Raw genomic sequence first — 18816 nt, 5'->3', positions numbered from 1 at the left:
GTCAATATTACCTTAATAAGACACCTCCTTTTCCCTTGACCATAGTATGTAGTATTTTAAAAATCATATTTCCATTTGCGCAAAATTATTCTGGATAATATTAATCAGTTTCACCATACTATTTCGCAGCTTTAATTCTCAAGACGCAAATATCTTTCTAATCGTGCATGATATCGTCTAAAGTCAGTTTATGTGACCATCTTCGACTGACTAAGATAGATGCGTTCCCCTTCATTGCCCTAATTATAAACTCCAATCCATTTGGTAAATACAACAAGTCGTTGTTTGTTCTGTTTCAAAGCATTATTAGCTATCGCATAGTTCATCGGTAATGTAAAAAGTTAGACGAGTAAAAGAAAAGTGAATTTGAACAACGTGATTTACGTAAATTTGTATCTCGCACGTGCAAATTTTTTATTGCATTTCATAGCTGCTTGTTTTACAAGCTGTGTTCACTTAAGCTTTTATTATAAATAATTTTTTATCCTCTGAAAGAAATTTGGATACAATTAGTAGTAATGTTTCTTTTACGAAATTTTGTTTCATTTCTTTTCATTTTTGCAGCATAAGATGAAGAGTATGTCATTTAATAGGCAAAACAATATTTCGAAATAAATTTCGAAATTGATATATTAAGCTGTAAGAATTAAAATTATAAAGATTAAAACTAAATATATTAAGAGGAGGTTGTTATAAAAATATTATGTCATAGGTATATGTAGTTATACATACTTTTTTTTTTTCGTTTTAATAGACAAGACTTGCACAATTCGTAGAAAAAATGGTAAAATGTTTGCTTAGGCACTCCAATGTACAAATGGTACATTACATATATAAAACAATAATGCATTACAACTGCACTAACTATTAGAACTATTTGTGATACTCTACATACTAATATATATCGCAGGGAATGCTATTTACAACGTGTGGTTTTACACGACTATACAATGTAATATTACATTTTGGGATGTAATGTAATGTTCTATACTTGATTTTCGTAATAGATCGATGACTAGGATACACGCACGTTTGCACGCTTTTGATTTCAGGTTATTACAAACACATGTTCTAATATATAATTTTAGTGTGAAAAAAATTAATAAATTACATGACAACTTTATTATAAAACCGCTGCTATTCGATTTTTTGTGCAACCGTCGTTTTGTAAGTTATTATTTTTAGTTAGAGAAATAAATAATCGCTTTTAATAAATCATCTAGATGTGAACGTAATGTTGAAAGAGAAATGGGAACTATGTGTGAACTATTTCATATACACCAATAAAAATTCGATAGGTTGCGCTTAGAATAGCAAAGCGGATTGGACTAGTTTACACTCGAATCGTCACCAACGATCGGTAATAGATCGAAAACGAAGAAAAATTCTTAATTATTACGTAATACGACCACCAGAGGGCTACTAGACTGCATATGGCCGTCGGTTTCGTTTCTGAAAATTCGAATCACAGACGATACGCGTTCGTATTTAAAAACGCGATTAACGTATTACAGTATAAAACTACTTTCTTAGATATATATCTGCAGCAAATGTGACACCCGAAATTATATTTATCCACATTACCTGCTGTTCTAACGAATATCTTAGTTGCTATTCAGTACCTTTTCCATTTACAATATGCATTACAATAAATTTTAGTCAAATATGAATTTGACTATCGTAGTAAAATATGTTAATTTACTATAAATTCGTTAGAAGAAACGTGGAACATAAATTTTAAACGAAGTGATATAAAAAGCTACAAGTTCTCAAAAATGTAGTTCTTTATATACAGGCTACTCGAAGAAAAATATTTGTTTCTAACTTTATATTACGATGAAATGAATTTTTAAAATTCGATTGGTATTCATTGGTAACCTACACTTCAGTATATGTCAATTTCAAGCCTCAAGGAATTTTATAGCTGCCTGGAAGAGCTTGGAAAACTTGATTGTCACAATTAATACTAAAGTAGGTATGCATATAGGCACTGCAATTCACTTTAAATCAATAAATTACTTTTGTTTCTTAATACAACGCGTGATATGTCTTTAAAAAACTGTAACTACATACGAATAGTATTTAAGGCACAACACTAGGAATTGGTAATTCACAATTTTATCGTTAATGTGACTATGTGCTAGATGGTCCCTAATTAGGAAGGTGCATGGAATAATATTTGTGATGTTATCTATATCATTAACATTTGTTACGTTGTTGAACTTGTAAAATTAACCCCATGCTTAACTATAAGAAAGAGTGGGTGCTATTTGCATAGAAAGATTTCATTAAGTAAGACAATAGAATTTCAAACGTTTTCCATTAAAACTTAACGAACTTATCTCGATATTGATAGGAATGACACTAGTTGCTAATAAGTAATTACGTCTTTGTATCTCTACGAAGCGATGTTTTAATTGTTCATTTTTTGATATAGGTGGTAGTTCTTTCGTGTTTCTAATACACATTTGATTTCAAATCCAACGTTCCGTATGCATAAAATAATCTTTGGTGTACCTTTATACGATAATATTGCTATCATTATTTGATAGAAATACTTGCCGTAGTTCTTGTTTTATTGTTTCAGCCGAATATATTTCTTCGACATTCCATTCATAATTCTATGCGATAGCTAAATTAAGTGTCATCGTTGTCGGCTGGGAAAATGCGGAAGATCTCGTGGGATCGGAAAAATCGTAATTGCTGGAAGAGGTTTGGCTATCATTGTTGAAGCGATTGAGATGTTCCGGATTAGGAGATATGACGGAAGTTCTAATGACCATTCTGGACACGCACTCTGGATTTTTCGTAACGTTATCAGGTGTTTTCCTTTCACGTTCTTCACTTGGAGTTTTCTCTCTGTAGGAACGTTTCGATGGTGGAGGCGCAGTGGATACATCAGGGACTCTCGTATGTCTGATAATCGCAGAGAATGCTGAAGATGAATTTCTTTGGTCGCGGTTGAGGCCCAAGCGAGGAACAATAACGCTGGTAGGGGATGCCGTAACACATGACGTTGTTTGTAATCTGCTCAAAGAAGAAGGTAACGGTGCACAGGATTTTGTTGACGACGGCGTTATCTTTTGATCATTCCCATCAGTTTTATCTGCAGATGTTCGATGATGAGCTCTCATACACGATGATTCTTCGTGTTTATAGAGATACGACTTTAGAGCAAATGCTTTACCGCAACGACCGCACACATGTGGTTTAGTGTTTGAATGCGTTTGTATATGGGCACGTAAGTTCGATTTATCAGCAAACGCTTTATTGCAGATCGTACATTTAAATGGCTTTTCACCTAATATACAAAAAAGAAATGTCATCTAATTGCGTGGTGAACAAGTAATAATAGTTAATGAAATTCGGTATATTTTTATATTCTATTAATTATCACTCTATCAGTATAATTTCTCTGTATAAATTCTCACCTGTATGAGTACGTATGTGTCCTTGCAGGAGCCATGGTCTCGAGAAACATTTGCCGCAATAATGACATTTGCACCCCTGATTGTGCGTCCTAACATGCATACTGAATGCAGGCATACTGACATAGACTTTATCGCAGTGTGGACATCTCCTAGCCTTTTTGTCTCCGAGGGATCTATGTGTTTGCCTGTGTCTGGCCAAATTAGAGGATGTCGAATACTTTTTTCCACAATCAGGACATTCGTGATCTTCGTTGTCTTCTGACTTTGATGTCTCAGTTGAGATTGATGTTGTCCTTCGGCTTTGAGAGATCGCAGAAGGTGTTGACTGAGTCGATTCTAATTCAGCTTTATCAAGAGAATTTTCAGGGGTATCGAGATTTCGACGTTCTTCTTGCAAGTGATGAGAATGAGACGAAACATGGATACCTAGAACTGTATTTCTCTCTGAACGATTTTGTAATATCTCACGTTCGCACTCAATTCTTTCGAAGAATAGTCTCGTTCTTTCACCAAGTGACTGCTCATCTTCGAGAGCTTCTGGGTGATCTTGAAATTGCGGTTCTTGTTGCTTTATTAGTGGTGTCATCATTCTACCGCATTTGTCGGAAAATTGAGCACACCTAGGCGAAGCTGGTTGCTGATAAATCACGTTGTTCGGATGAATCAACGTGCCAGCAGCTGCCGCTAAACTCACTTCTGCTAGTTTCGTGAGATTGTATAGTTCCTCCGGACACTCTGATGATGTTTCGCTGCCGCATTCACTAGCGCCGTCAGAAGTTGGATGATTCCCACTGTAATCGGCCAACCTTACTCCTCTTTCAGGACTGAAATCTATGAGAAATTAAGAAAATTAGGTTTCTATCATCGGTCTCTTTTATATTTCTACGAGATGCTTTTGTATTCGAACACTCTATGTTAAAAATTATAATTTGTAGTAGTAAAAAATACGAAATATTAGCGTCAGGTCGTTGCGTTCCATAATAAAATTAAAGGAGGATCAAAATGCGGCACGTGGAATCATTTATCATCGTTAGCGGAGATATCTACGGTTTGAATGTATTTTGGCGAATGTCCAACAGAAATCTCGTGATCAAACTAAAAGAACTTCTAATTGATACTTCGATCACAGTGTACTCGACTGTTTTATATAATTAGTTATATTTCTGCTACAATATTTGCAATGAAAGAAGATGTTATATCGTGATATTTTATGTTTTTCAATTAGCTTCTAAAGAACAAACTCCGTAGAAACATTTTCTTTGCTTAGATGAAACTCGGAACAGGTGTCTTCGCTCTATACGTGTTAACAGTAACGTAGAGAATAATTTTGCTCAAAGAATACAGTTATTTATTATCTTTTCAATTTCTTTCTACAACGAATTTAACATATATTTTGTGTATTTTAATCATAACTCGGATTGATATTTATGATTGAATTTTGTACTACGCCGCTTCGTGAAACGCGAAGCACCTTCGCGAGTATAACGTCTGCTCCGTTTTTGAGGAGAACAGAAATAGAGTAGCTATCTTCCTCTCTTTCTGCCTTCTTACTTATCTTTCTTTCTCTGTTTAATCTTCGTATTTTCTGCGTACCTCTATGTACACGTACGTTTGTATGAAAGTTTTAGAGGGGTTGACGGCATCGCGACGGTATGCGTCGTGTGAGTTTCGTGACGCATCTAGCGTCTCCTATTCTTAAATCTGCACGATGTACCACCTTAATCACGAAGCAACGACCAGCAGATTTTCTTGGCTTGCGGTCAGCAACTTTGATTGACGAGATCGACGTAAGCGGCGCGGAAATTTTCTTGTACCGATTCGTATGCTCGCGTTTGCGTTTCCGGGGCACTAACATTTCCATTAATGGTACTTTTACGTTACACGTTGAGCTTTCAGCGAATTGCCTTCACGTGACTAAAACCTTGTGGAATCGAATCGACGAATGAAAAATAATAATCTTAGCTTTCCTCGCAAATGTATCTCTCGACGAAAAGAACGCAACGATCGCAGCGAATTTATTTTTAAAACACAGCTACAGCGTAGAAGATCAAAAAAGAAAAAAAAAATTCCTGGCACGGGTCAAGCGAGGAATATTCAAAGAGACAATTACGAAAGAGAACGTACCTCTTCCGGATCCATCGAACTCCTCCTCGACTCCGTTATATCGTCGGTGAGTGATCAGAAATGCTCTCGGCATTTTCTTCCTTATCGTATTCGTCGTCTTCTCTCTATTCGCCTCTTAGAATCACAGAAACCATACCTTAGATCTGTCTGATCTAACTTCACTGTCACACACGAACACTTGAAGGTTACTTTGAAATTGAAGAATGTCGCGAACGAACGTCGAACCCCCGACTAAGACGGTGTCCCGCGGATTTAAAAGGTCTCTCGCGTACCCTGGTACCTGTTGCTAAACACAGGGGTGCGTCCGCCTCGAGGATTTCGGGCGTAATAGTTGCTCCGGCTAAGATTCGGGGCTACATATAGCAGCGCAGCCTCCCTTACCCTCCACCGTCTCTTCGTCATCGTCTTCTTCTTCTTCTTCAGCTGCTGCGCACCGCGTTGCACGCGCTCAGAAGGGTGTCCGACTGGCTCGTGTGTCGACCGCTGCTTCTGTTTGAGTGGTGGCGAAGTGTGCGACCACCGTATGCACATCCGTGTCGCTTTTTCGATTCGAGCGTGGTCGGGGGTAATGTTGTGCATGCTCGTGCGCGAGTACACACACCCATTGCAAGGGATCGAATATAAAAGTTTGTTACTTGGAAATTAATGACGATTCATGGCCATTGTTTCCCATTTTTGTTTTATTTACGTTAAGAGTACTCGTTTGAGTAATCCTCGCCTCGGATTTTTTTGTTTCCTTTAGAGCTTGTTGGATCTATTGAGCAGCTTCAACGCTGTTACCTTAGCGAAACGTTTGACTTATGTAATTCACTATCATAGTCGGGGTTTGGTTACTTCGATTTATGTTCATTTTTATGGCTAGTCAGAGAAGGATAATGTCATTTTATGTGCTATTTTCTGAAAATTCATTAGAAAATTTAATAGGTAATTAAAGCTTTCGATTAGCTGTGATTATTAATTTTTTAAATGGATTCCAGGGTATAGGACACGTTTGGTGCTTTCGAACTGGAGGATTACTTCGTGCCCCTTTCAACCGAATTGTTGCGTGTTTGTAAGAAAAGTAACAAAGATTTATTTTTTTTTTTTTTTTGACGTGGGTCGAAACACGTGGAGGAAGGTAGGCTGGAGGTCTACGTATACGTTTATCTGTAGGAAATGTCGGTACGACCTGTAATTCTGGTGCGGTCATTGAACACTCTGTTCTAATGTAATATTGATGAACCAGTAAGAATCGAGGGAACACGTTTATATTGATGCACTTATCCTACGTTAAGGAACTTGATGAGTTATGAAACAGCTTCTGGATGGATACGAACAGGTGTAAACATATGAAGTGTATCAGAACATCTAGAATGCATTTTATTCGATATGAACCTATACGCTAAAAGGGGTCATCGTGAAAAAGATTTAAATCGAATTTCAATTAACATCGCTAGTTTTACTTATAAATTTTCTTAAGTCATTCTCAAATCGTCAAAGAAAATGGCAAATTGTGATACAGGTTTGAAGATCCTTAGTCAATTGAAATAGCGAAGACGAAGGAAACGAGTGAAAGAAAGTCGATTATTAAAACGATATTTACTAGTTGGCAAATGAATGGATAAGCATTCTATTTTTGTGAGAAGCCACCGTTGGTAGACAGCTTTTGTGGGATCCATGGCACGCGTCCGATGTTCATTAACTGCCACTGAACCGAGAAAGGAAGAAAGAGAAGGGAAAGAAACGTGTCATTTAGTATGCGGCATCTTTTGACTGTCATGAAGGAGAAACAGAAAAAGCGCAAAGATGGCAGACACGATTCATCGAGACACAATCTTTTTGCTTACTCGAGACGAGTGAAATTTCCTTGAATTCGATGAAAGAAATATTTTAAAAAGCATATCGATGGAAACTACAGAAACAGTATTATAAATAACATAAACTTTGCCCCCAAATGACAAAAAAAACATGGCTGCAATTCGTAAATTTCTCTTACATGAATATTTCTACACGTATACCGTGGAATTTTTTAAAAATAAACGTCATGTTTCCATGGAAGGCGAGTATCATATATTTATTGCCCTTTGTAATATTTTATTAATATCAAGTCGTTATTAATAATATGACACGTTTATTTTAATCACAGCTTATCGATTATGTATTCTCTACGATCGTTTAATAATATCACAGACAAAGATTTTTCTGAGAGAAGCTTTATTAATTACCTCGTCTTTTATCGACGTAATCGATATCGTATCGAACAATGAACCATGACAAAGGATTGTTAGATTTTTAATGTAACATCTGAGGCGCTAAAAAGGAAAGGTAAATCAAAAGTGAGGATTTCTGGGCAAGTGCAGCGTGAACGCGTCGTTGGTGCAAACAGAGACTATGCAGGGAGAGACTATGCAAGCAACGGGCTTTTTGGTCGGCGATTGAATGAATGCCACGCGAGTTAGTCAGCGTCGCGGTGCTAAATTCGGCGGACGCCTGGCGTCGCTCCAGAAGAACCACCCAGCGCACCAACCTGCTTCTATCCTGTAGCCACCAATGAAACTGCGAGAGCCGACGCCGTTTTCTTATTTGCTTGCCACCTTCTTTCGTCCCGCGTCGATGTTTCATGATGCTTCTCTTCTGTTCGTCGCGAAAATACGATGCTGAGCGTAAGCTGCGTTTATCGACGCTCGTAAATCTACAGGCAACAGGATAATGGTTTACATTTAAGTATTATAGGTTAATGTCTTATTCGGGGAAAGATTAATAGACATTAAGAAACAAGGTACATTCAATAACCGTATATTTAATAATGTTCTCATACTCTTGCTATAGCTTCTAATTTGCGTAGTCCGTGTTGATTTTTCCCGCTCAAATAAATCTTAAAATCGACTGATGTATTGATTGTTTTCTGAACGATTCGAAGAACAGGTGTCTTGGGAACCCTATTGCAATCGTGGTACTATCGACGTCGGACCTAAAAATAAAGTCACGAGTGTCGAGCATCTCAACTGACGCAACTACGAAACTCGCCAAGCTTTTCTCGGCGATGGATTGTCAGTATGTGAGCTTCTACGTGTCATCAGATACGCGTAAGGTGTAACTTACCTCGTGGTTTCTACGTTAATAAACCAGTGGACGGGGCGCATCCTACAGGTGCCTGAACGCGTTTCCGATGGAACGTGTCGCGTAAAACGCGTATTTTCGGCGCACTTGGAGAAGCTCCAGGTGCGGAGGAGGAAGTACGTGTAAACCGTGATGAGGAAAAGAGAGAAGCTGGGTAAATGTGGCAGTAAAACCACGTGTGTTGCCATTTTTCATAGAAAACAGATGGAAATTTCAACTACACATTTAAATTTGTCTAAACTGTATACTATACACGAACGTATCGTGTATCATATAACATCGTAATAAATGTAATGCTTTTACGGTTTTCTCGATTTAAACAACTATTAGTAAGGAACTGAAATTGAAAAAATATTTGTTTTCTAGGAGATACGAATGAACAGTATCCGTAATGGTTATCTAGACTCGTGCCAACGGGAGGAAAAAAGTTCCTTGGAAATCGAGGAAGGGGACGTTTTTTGCTCGATAAGGAAAACAGGGTCATTAAGTGCAATCCCACTTCGTGCGATCGTTCAAGAAAAAATAAATGCTTCAGCGGGTGTGTCGGGTATCATCTCGAAAAGTATCCGGAAACGCCTGGTTCTTCTTATAAATCAGCGTCGGTACACTCCCTCTTTCCACGACCATGTCATTTAGCGAGAAGTTTTCTGCTGGGAAAACAGGGAAAAGCACGCGATCGCTATTTAAAAGACTCGTAGGTGGGTGGCTTTTTAGCCGAGGTATATACCGACGTAGGGAGAGGGCTTCGACTTCGCTCTTCGGCCTCGGTATGGGGTTGCCGTGCTATTTTCAGGCCGGTGGCTCGATGCAGCTGTCGTGTTCTTCGGGTAAACCACCTCTCTTCTATTCCACGGTCACTCGCGGGACAAGGTAGAACATACAGATTGGAATTCTAAATTCACGATTCGTGAATTCGTGAAGGATGACGCATCTTCACTAACTCTGACCGGAATTAGACGATCGCGATAAAAGAAACGTAGGACTATCGGAAGTTTTCAGTTTTATCCTTTTTTTTTCTAAATCATTCCCTTTTTACCTACTCTTCTTTCGTCCAACTATTTTCCCCAGCTAATTCCTTTCTTCGATTTTTCCGAAATTTTTTATTCTTTGCGATCGAATTTTCTCTACCTAGCCTTTACGTTTTTACTAATTTTATTTTATTTCGTTTTTTCAGCAATTAAAATAACGAGTGAACAAAATGAAGATTAAATACATCAACAGGAAAGATTCTTTATTCACCGACACGGAAGCTCCTGTTAGAAGCATATTTTTGCACGAAACAGTGAAAGATGATGGGAAGTAGAAAGGTAGAAATGAGGACCATTTAATTGATTGCCTCCAGCAAAGGCACAGAGAGAAGTGCGTGCTGGAGAATGGAAGACGCGAATGAAGAAGATGACAAGATTCGAAGATCTTGGCAATGAGCCAGACGAGATTTTCAGCCGTCTACGTGTACTTCCAACTTTCATCTGTCTCCTCTTCTAGTTACTGTATACGTCCTCTAGGACCTAGGGTGCAATGACACCGGGTTTTAGATGACAATTTTCTATTTACAGTGCATGAGTCACTGTATACAAATGTCTATACAAATTATTGCTAATTGCTTTTATATTATTCCTTAAGATTCCAGGTCTATAATATAACGAAGGGTCTATATTATTAATTCATTATATTTGCGTTAAACTCTTTAATGGAATGTAAATCCGCGATTCATTATAATATAGTAAAACATAGACAAGGAAGGAGAACGAAAGAGTATTAGAAGGTAAAAAAATGTCGACCGGAACGACCCTTAATTTAGTTTCGGGTGCAAGAGGTTAACACAGGGTGGGGATGTCCGTGGAAGTGCTTCTACGAGGGGAGAACACCGTCGTACGAAGCACGTTGGTTCATGTTTGGAGGAATGTCTTTGGATATAAAGGGAGACAGTTCCTTCCGGAGACAGCGAACAGCCGCCTGTTTCACCCCTCTGGCCCCTCCGATTTGTTTCCTTTCTTTACATCGTTTTTCTTGCGATTCATCGTCACATTCCTTGCCACTTGCTTTCTATTAAGCTCAACGAGGAGATATATTTCTTTGAAAATTTCTTTTTTAAAGTCATGTTGCAAATATTATAAAAATGCACTATGTATGTACAAAACAGTGCATATTTTTATCATGTACATAACTTTATTCTTATTCTATACCGGAAATTATATAGAATTCTAATAATTTAATTTCACAAGAAAGCACGGGATAATATAACATAGAAAGAGGACGGAAGTGTAGTAATTCGGATATTAATTGCATGTCGATCAGATTGTAGTACTACTGGCTTCGCAGGTGGCAAGCAGGCATGCAAATCTAAAAAGGGTCACGCACACGAGCACGTGCTCTCATTTTGCAAAAATCTTTTCAAAGGCGGAGGCGATCAGCTGGCTATATTCCCTCTTCCTTTTCCCCTCTTATCTCCTCCAGCAACGTGAAAAAAGAATTAAAAAGGATAAAAATGAGCATACACCCCCTTCGTCCGCACCCGCATCCTGTGCCAGTACAGTGCTGCTTTCGTAAAAACCAGCCCGTCGGTTTCCATTCAAAATGCGCGAGTCACGAGGGCTCATTCACAAATTTCACGACGAAATTCTACACTCGGCCGGACCGTCTGCGATCTTGATCGAGACAAGAGAGACGAATTGCGTAAGAGTAAGAGCGACCGGGATATCCTTTTTCTTGAAACCTCTTGTTGCTGGATTTACATTCACGTGATTTATTTTTTGCAGCAAAAATCAATGACGGTTCATAATGACGTACACGCTGTATTTGAATTCGTCGTAACCGGTACATGAGCAGGAATTTATCGAGCAGTCAGCTGATTTTACGTATATGAGATCCTTAAACGGCCATAAAGATAAGGGTCTTCGAAGTTCTAATAAAGGAAGTAATCAAGGTACGATTTAAACGAATACGGACGATATTCTTCATTGATAATCCTTAATTGACGCTAACAAATGCATGGACGTTAGTACAAAATGATGTCCGTAGAAGATCCTGTGCATTGACGTGTGTGTGACAGAAATATGCTTAATGACCATGAAGATTATTGCCCGTTTGAAATCTGGAGAATGTTGATGACGTCTGTCTCCCACATGAAGCATCGGAAGCGCCAGGATGCAGAAGGATGAACCGTTAACGTGGCATGGGTATACCGTTCGATGATTGTTTGACCGAGTGTCTGTTTTCTGATGGATACATCTCCTGTTGCAGTAGGTGGTTCTTCTATTGCCTCGCGTACGGACCACGTGCCACACTGATCCTCCCTGGTTGATTCTCTTTCTTCCATTGCCATCGTCCAGACGGTTTTAAGAAGCAGAAGAAAAAATGAAGGGGACGGAAGAAGAGGAAGTGGACTAGACGATGAGGGGGCTGAGGTCGTAGTCCTGAACAGTTCGCTGACGGGTTCATGGAATTCATCCCCTTACGTGCTTCCAATCGGTATAGCAAAGAAAGAGTTACTTAATAGATTAATAAAGCGACATATTGCATCTGATATACGCATATTAATATCTATGTTTATTGCAGAGAAAATTCAGAGAAGCAAGCATGCGCTGCAGAGAGAGGAAATTAAGAAGAGTAGAACACAATTGCTATCGATATTAATGGTTTATATTATACCAAGATTATCGAAATGTTGGTATCTTTAAAGGTCTAGTGATTACGTTACTCACGCTCTGATATTTGTTCATGGAAAAGCTGTAGGAGGGGTTAAAGGGCAGGAGGGTCGCAGACACCGAGTCACCAGCGGCAACGGGCACGCGACCGACACGCGCCCTTCTTCCGTCTCTTTCCTTCCTATCTTCCCCCTTTTCTACGCTTCTTTTTCCACCGCAGCTTCCCTCTGCACGCACATGCATTCATCTCTTACACGTGATCATCTTGAGTTTACGCGCGCGTATGGGATGAAAGGCTGGTGTTCTGCCACATGATTTAAGATAGCGTAATTTGGAAATTAGTCGAGAAATGTTTATTACTATTACCGTTTGAGATAATTACGGATATTATGGTGTGATTGATACTGACACTAATGGTAACTATTCGACTATCTTTTAACGTGTAAATAAATACTCGCTGCTTTGTAAATCTATTCAATCGTATTCGTTAAGTAAATTTTATAATTTATGAGAAGATTGCTGCATTAAAATGTATATAATGCATATAATATGTATTTATGTAAAATAAGTATAGTCTTAAAGGGCAATTCATACGCCAGGTTGTTTCTGGTACCATAAAAAATGTTTCAAGTGACCTTCCGTGTCTGCACGGTGCACGTATACGTATAGATGCTCATTCAGATTTCCTCTTTCTAGTGGCCCATTGAAGAATCCAGGCGCAAGAAGATGCTCGTGCAACTACTTTATCTCGGTTTTTTAAAGAGTTTCCGTAGCGTCGAACGTATATCGTGGGAAGTATCAGAAACTGTTTTACTACACATGAGTCAGGGGAAAAGGAAATAATTTGCAATTTTCTTGGAAAATTTTCGTCCAGCAACGAAGCATGAAGGATCCAAAAAATTTCATCGTGACACATTGACGTTGTTTGAAAACATTATTGTATGCAATTCTACGAAGAATGATTAAGGTCGGTGAAGACGAAAATGCGATCTGTTGTCGTAACGAGGGAAATCGGACATCTCTAAGTATAGCTCGTATTTGCATGCAGATCAGGGACGGATCGTATTGGGTTGCCAAGCTGCTACAACGTGCAAAGTCCACAAGGTTTGTAGTACAAAATTTTTAGTCTATTTTTTCGTCTTGTAAACGCCTTTATAAACAAGTATAACATGCCATCGTTATGTTTTAATACTGTTATTCGACCTTGGAATATATCTATAATTGTTATTTTTAGAATATTATCATTTTTTACTGTCCTATCGGTATAGAAAATTTTCATTCATGAGGTTTCAGCAATCACTTGTACCTAGTGCTTCAGTGACGTTTATGAACTTGGCAATGCTTGGAAAGAAGCGCCATTGTTACGCAACCGAATTCCTTGTTTCGACGTAGATATACAGAAATTAGGTAAAGAAAGGTAAACAGATATTCCAAAATGTCTCACTAAAAAGTCCCTTTCTTGTTATGAAAAACTATGTTGCACGAGTTTACAATTTCTCATATGAAAATGATTTCTAGGATCGGTTAGCTTCATTGTTCTATGATATCAAAGGACCAAGTAGGACTTGCCAACGAGGAAATCGAAAAATCCGTGCCAAGAGCGTTTAATGACACCTTTATATAAGACACTATACGATATTAGTAAAAGAGATGTCTTTTGTCTTGTTTGTAAACATGCAACAATGTGCAATACAAAGAGAAGATATTGATAATGTGGAAGCATTTATCGTGAAAATTATAAATAATTTGTTACTTTATTATATACAAAGAATAGTGGAAAAACGCATGTGAAGGATGTTAAATAGTGCAAGGAGATAAATCAGATCCACTTAACGATACTTTGAATTAATTTAAATTCGCGAAATTGAAACTTTGACCATTTTGCAAACTTCTGGCCAATCACCAACGATTAACCATTTATAATTACGAGGATACCACATCTTGGCACGTGATACAGCATTTATAGATCGCGCCTCGATTTAATAGTCATCGTTTCAATTATTTTTCTGGCTACCTGTCATCAGAAGCGTGGATCCGTGGATTCAGTTGATGCCAATGATCGAAAAATAGATCTCAGCGCAACCTGTTCGAAATAGCTGATGTGAAACCTGTAACGTAGCTGCGTGTGGTTCGTTAATGTCAGCACATTGAATGTGTAGATCGGTAATGGAATACCAACATTGTGGTCGGCATCCAAACATAAAAGACGACACAAGTCAAATGATCAAATGATCGCTTTGGTAGCAGATAGGGTGACTATTTTGCACAGCTTTCACCAATAGGTTGATCAATTTTTGAACAATAAGATGTTCTACTTCAATTAAAGGTGCAAAATGAAGTTCAGCCTTGCCATGAAGAAATTGACCACCGACAATGTTTGCATCCAGGTGGTGGACTTCTGCGATTCGCGGGGCAAATGGAGATCATGTTCGAAGGTGTCTAAGCTAAAGGGAAGAAAATCTAATTATAGAAGTCGTTGTACAGCGTGCTGAAAGTGGTAGAGGGTGTGAGTACGGGTGCACGAATGAGAATCGGTTGCATTGGGCGGCCATAAAATGCAGGCTGCATCCGCTCGGCGCAGATGTACTTGGAATGGAGCACCAGTACCACGACGAAACCAAAAGGATCTCTCGTTTCGAGGTTCTATGCCCTACCAGATATCGAGGACAATGAACTTGAAGCGATAGATTCCATGGATTCTTGTTTGACGGAAGATTGATTGCGAAAGGAATGCGAGATAGTTCATTACCCCAACCTGAAATCCATTTGACCATTGCCAGACATCTGGAAACGTTTTCTCTCTTCCAACCCTCTAATAATGTTGGAATGTTCGTAGCTTCCTTATTGTTGAATATTTGGAATCAAAAGCTACAAACACTAGTGGAACTGGAGACCAGTAGACCCAACTATCCTTATATACTTGTAATAGTTTCAACGAAAATATTAACTTGGTTGTCTTATCACAACTAGTAGAATTTATTATACTACTCATTCGTGTAAGAGCCATATGGTGTATCAATTCAACCTGCATTACTTCCTGTCTCTATGATAAAGAGGAATCGAACATTCGTAACAAGTAAAATCTTACGAAGCAACAAAGCTGTTCGCCAATATACCATCTAAGACTTCCAGTTTACTCCCTCTCTTATGAATAACCAGTAATAACATGTAACGAGCTTATTGGTTTGGATCCAATAAAAACAGACTCTAATAACAGGAAGTAATGTATCTGTCATTATATACGTAATCGAACGAAAATCTAAACTATTTATATCATAACTTTATGCATGTTAACTAGTCCTTACGGGTGACATGTTTATCGTCAATCTTACTCCTGCAAATGATTGGTCACCCGACTGCACCAGCTGTGACATTTCGCGCATGATCGACTCGTACCGCTTGGACCGGGGTTATTATTGTTTCTTCCACCTTTTTTTCATCCTCTGAAAGTAGCCGCGCGTGTGCCCGTGACGTGGCCATGTAAGGGCTAGGCGGGGGTGCTGGTCGCTAATTTTAGTACGTCTCCAGGGTTCCTGGAGTCGTCGGCGAATCGGCAGCTGGTGATTCAAGACGTAGCCTTGCACGTGGGTACGTGTCTCACCGTTCACGCGCGACGGACATCCCCCTTCTTGTTTCTCCTCTCTTCGAAGGAGGTCGATGTGTCCACTCGGTTCGCTCCAGATGTGTGCCACGCCAGAAGTCATTCGATATATTAGATCCGTTACTGGATACTGAGACAAATGACTTCGAGGTCATCATGGTTGTTGGACTTAAAACTGGACTGAAACAAAACAAATTCTTTAAAGTGCCGTCAAGACGAATCTTTTGAGGTAAACCTTTCAGTTTTGTTCATAGAAGGATGGGCGACAGATTATGTATGTTTTTCATCACGTTCATTTTCCCCAAGGTATTCTCCGATTTTGCTGGAAGTTACTATCTGATCTCTTCAACCCCTGAAATCAAAAGGCAGGGAGGAAAGAGGAATGGAGAAGGAAGAGGAAGGAACGCGTGTGTCTCTTTGAGAAGAAGGTAAAGGGGAAACGGAGGAGAGGTAAACGAGATCTGGCGGCGGCTGGTGCAGCGGATGTTTGAAGCTGCTGAAAGTGAGGCGGTGGTTCCTTTCGCGTTCTTTCTCCGTCTTTCCTGCTGCGTTTCCTTCATCAGTTAGCCACGATCGCGGTAAAACACGGTCCGCGGAGGAAGCACCTCGGCGGATGTGATGTTTAGGACATGGTGCGGACAAAAAACTCTTTCCGTATAAATAGGCAACAGTGATTGGTCCGGGTATTGCCGTTTAACTTTTGACCCACATATTTTCATTGATTGTTTACGAAAGCGTGTACTTCCTTTACTCTTTCATCTCTTTTTCTCTTCCTGATTCCATCCTTTTTCTAGCGACTTTGCATATTCACATGGTAAATGAAATTACGTGTACTAGATAAAAATTAATGTTTCGTTAATAGTACCATTTGTACTTATGCTAAATTATTTGTTGTTCTTTGGGTTATGGCTGACAACGGTATAATGGTCCTAATGAAGCTGTAAATGCGTTGGTAACATGATCGCTGTAAAGAACTGCACTTGTTGGCCTGTTTCCACTTGGGTTTCGGATGCCAAATCTTTTTTGACCTGCAACCTGCTGGGTCAAGAGAAACTATAGAACGGAATCCTCATCACTCTTAGGACGATTCATGTTTCAGTAAGAGCAGAAAACAATGGTACAACTCTTCATATCTTTACCCTTTTCATTAATCGTATATTATTATAGTACTACCTAAAGATTATTATTAGGCGTTAATCAAACGTAATGTAAGTGCGATATGTAGTATAAATATTATAATGTATACATTGATAAACATTACTATTCAATTTAGTAAAAGCGAAGGGGTGCGCGACGCGTGAATCGAGTCAGATATGCTCGACACGTGGTTGTCGATATCCAGGCTCCTGCCGAGAAACACAGACCTCCCAGTGTCATCCGACCACCATGTGCACGAGAGCTCGGTGAAATCCCTCTCAGGTTTTGAAATTGTCTTTTATTTGTCGTGGTATCACCGAAACCGAATGGCGTGTAAAAAAACAGAGACAAACCGTCCGAAAGACCAACGCACGGTTTACACCTCCTCGGTGTGCTCGATGGAAATTTAAATAGATTCTTTTAAAGCGACAAATGCTCGACATATACTCCGTGGGAGAGTCCGTTTGAAATCACTATTTTTTTACAAAATAAATCATATCAGAAAAAGTGGGAAACAACCGATTGAGAACTGATAAGGAATGGTTTAAAGTTGGGGTTTAAAAAAGGTTTTATTTTAATCAGACTAATGACAGTCAAAAGTTGCAAGCGGCGTAAGTCATACTGAAAACAATAACGCCCATAGTTGTATTTTCCTTTGTGGTTGTCACCTGCTCTTACTGCTTAACCAATTGAAGTAAACTTGCGTCTGGTACTCGACCAGAGTGCACCAGGCATGTGCTCGTTTTGGACGAATATGACACCCTTACTTTTACGACACTTTGCATATGCCTCTTAAGCTCGTTGTTGTTTACTCGTGCTAAACGCTTTGCGTATTTAAATGTAAACTCAATTAGAACTGTAGAGCTTAACTGAAATCAATTAAAATTTAATAATAACATTAAATATCGTATAAAAAAATATTAAAAATCAAATGTCTGGAACATCATTGTTTTCATGTCTAAAATATCATAAAGCCATTTAGCTCTGAAAATCATATTCAAGGAATGTGTAAATTGATGTCCTTCAAAAACATATGTTACCTAGGAAAAAATAAATATATAATATTAAATTTATTTCATTACTATTTGCCTGAAAAATAACTCACATCGACGGGATAGTGAGGCGGGTAGATGTGACTTGTTCCAATGTAGAAATATACACTAACTGTGACTTGAGGTTCAGGATATACTGGAGTGGGTACACTCCAAAGAATTTGATATGTATAAATTTCAATAGTATTTTTAAACTGGAGGCCAAGGAAATTTACATGGAACATCCAGTCCTTCAGAGCCTACAGGAATACTCTATAAAAATATTCGTCTAAAAATTGATCATGATAAATTTCTGTAAAACTTTTACTGATAATGCGTTCCATGATTCCATTTCATTCGTCACAATTTCTAATCCATTTTGTGAATTAAAACTGCCACATGTAGGCCATTCATTACCGAAGTAGCCTAATTTTCGTGTAGCCATTCCAGATCCAACATCAAAAGTAAGCTCACCCTGTTAATTTTTGTACTTGTAAATTTCAATAATAGAGAATTAAATGAAAGAATTATTTTGCAAACCAAGTTATCAATTATTTTGAGTGTATTCGAAATTGCCTGATTAACGAATCTTTTAATAAAATCTGTTGTAGTACGATAATATTTATACATATGATCACTGGGTTCAGGTCGAATATTATACATTGAACGTTTATGTAAAAGCATATTTACAGGGTATGAAAATCGTAGATAGAAATATATTTTTTGAGTTTTCAAAAATTTATTTC

General features: G+C 38.5%; 2 protein-coding genes and 1 long non-coding RNA gene across 3 annotated transcripts; 1 reads left to right on the top strand and 2 right to left on the bottom strand.

Moving 5' to 3' along the window:
• Positions 1–1948: 1948 nt before the first annotated feature.
• On the bottom strand, positions 1949–6161 carry LOC108550429 (oocyte zinc finger protein XlCOF7.1). Its single transcript, XM_017904174.1, has 3 exons — positions 5556–6161; positions 3432–4262; positions 1949–3301 (listed from the first exon to the last, which is right to left on the bottom strand). Exons 1-3 carry the CDS (start codon positions 5626–5628, stop codon positions 2622–2624), a joined length of 1584 nt encoding a protein of 527 aa, XP_017759663.1. The 5' UTR covers positions 5629–6161; the 3' UTR covers positions 1949–2621.
• Positions 6162–13360: 7199 nt separating this feature from the next.
• LOC108550443 (uncharacterized) lies at positions 13361–13905 on the top strand. Its single transcript, XR_001890424.1, has 3 exons — positions 13361–13405; positions 13588–13718; positions 13820–13905. It is a non-coding gene; the product is annotated as an uncharacterized LOC108550443 (long non-coding RNA).
• Positions 13906–17959: 4054 nt separating this feature from the next.
• LOC108550441 (A-kinase anchor protein 14) lies at positions 17960–18754 on the bottom strand. The gene is made up of 4 exons (XM_017904185.1): positions 18611–18754; positions 18399–18545; positions 18145–18330; positions 17960–18079 (listed from the first exon to the last, which is right to left on the bottom strand). Exons 1-4 carry the CDS (start codon positions 18752–18754, stop codon positions 17960–17962), a joined length of 597 nt encoding a protein of 198 aa, XP_017759674.1.
• Between the last annotated feature and the right edge of the window lie 62 nt (positions 18755–18816).

Source organism: Eufriesea mexicana, unplaced genomic scaffold, assembly GCF_001483705.2.
Source record: "Eufriesea mexicana isolate 0111107269 unplaced genomic scaffold, ASM148370v2 scaffold2818, whole genome shotgun sequence".
In the NCBI taxonomy this organism is placed as follows: domain Eukaryota; kingdom Metazoa; phylum Arthropoda; class Insecta; order Hymenoptera; family Apidae; genus Eufriesea; species Eufriesea mexicana.
Note: the sequence above shows the minus strand (reverse complement) of the source record. Positions and strands in the feature narration are given on the sequence as shown.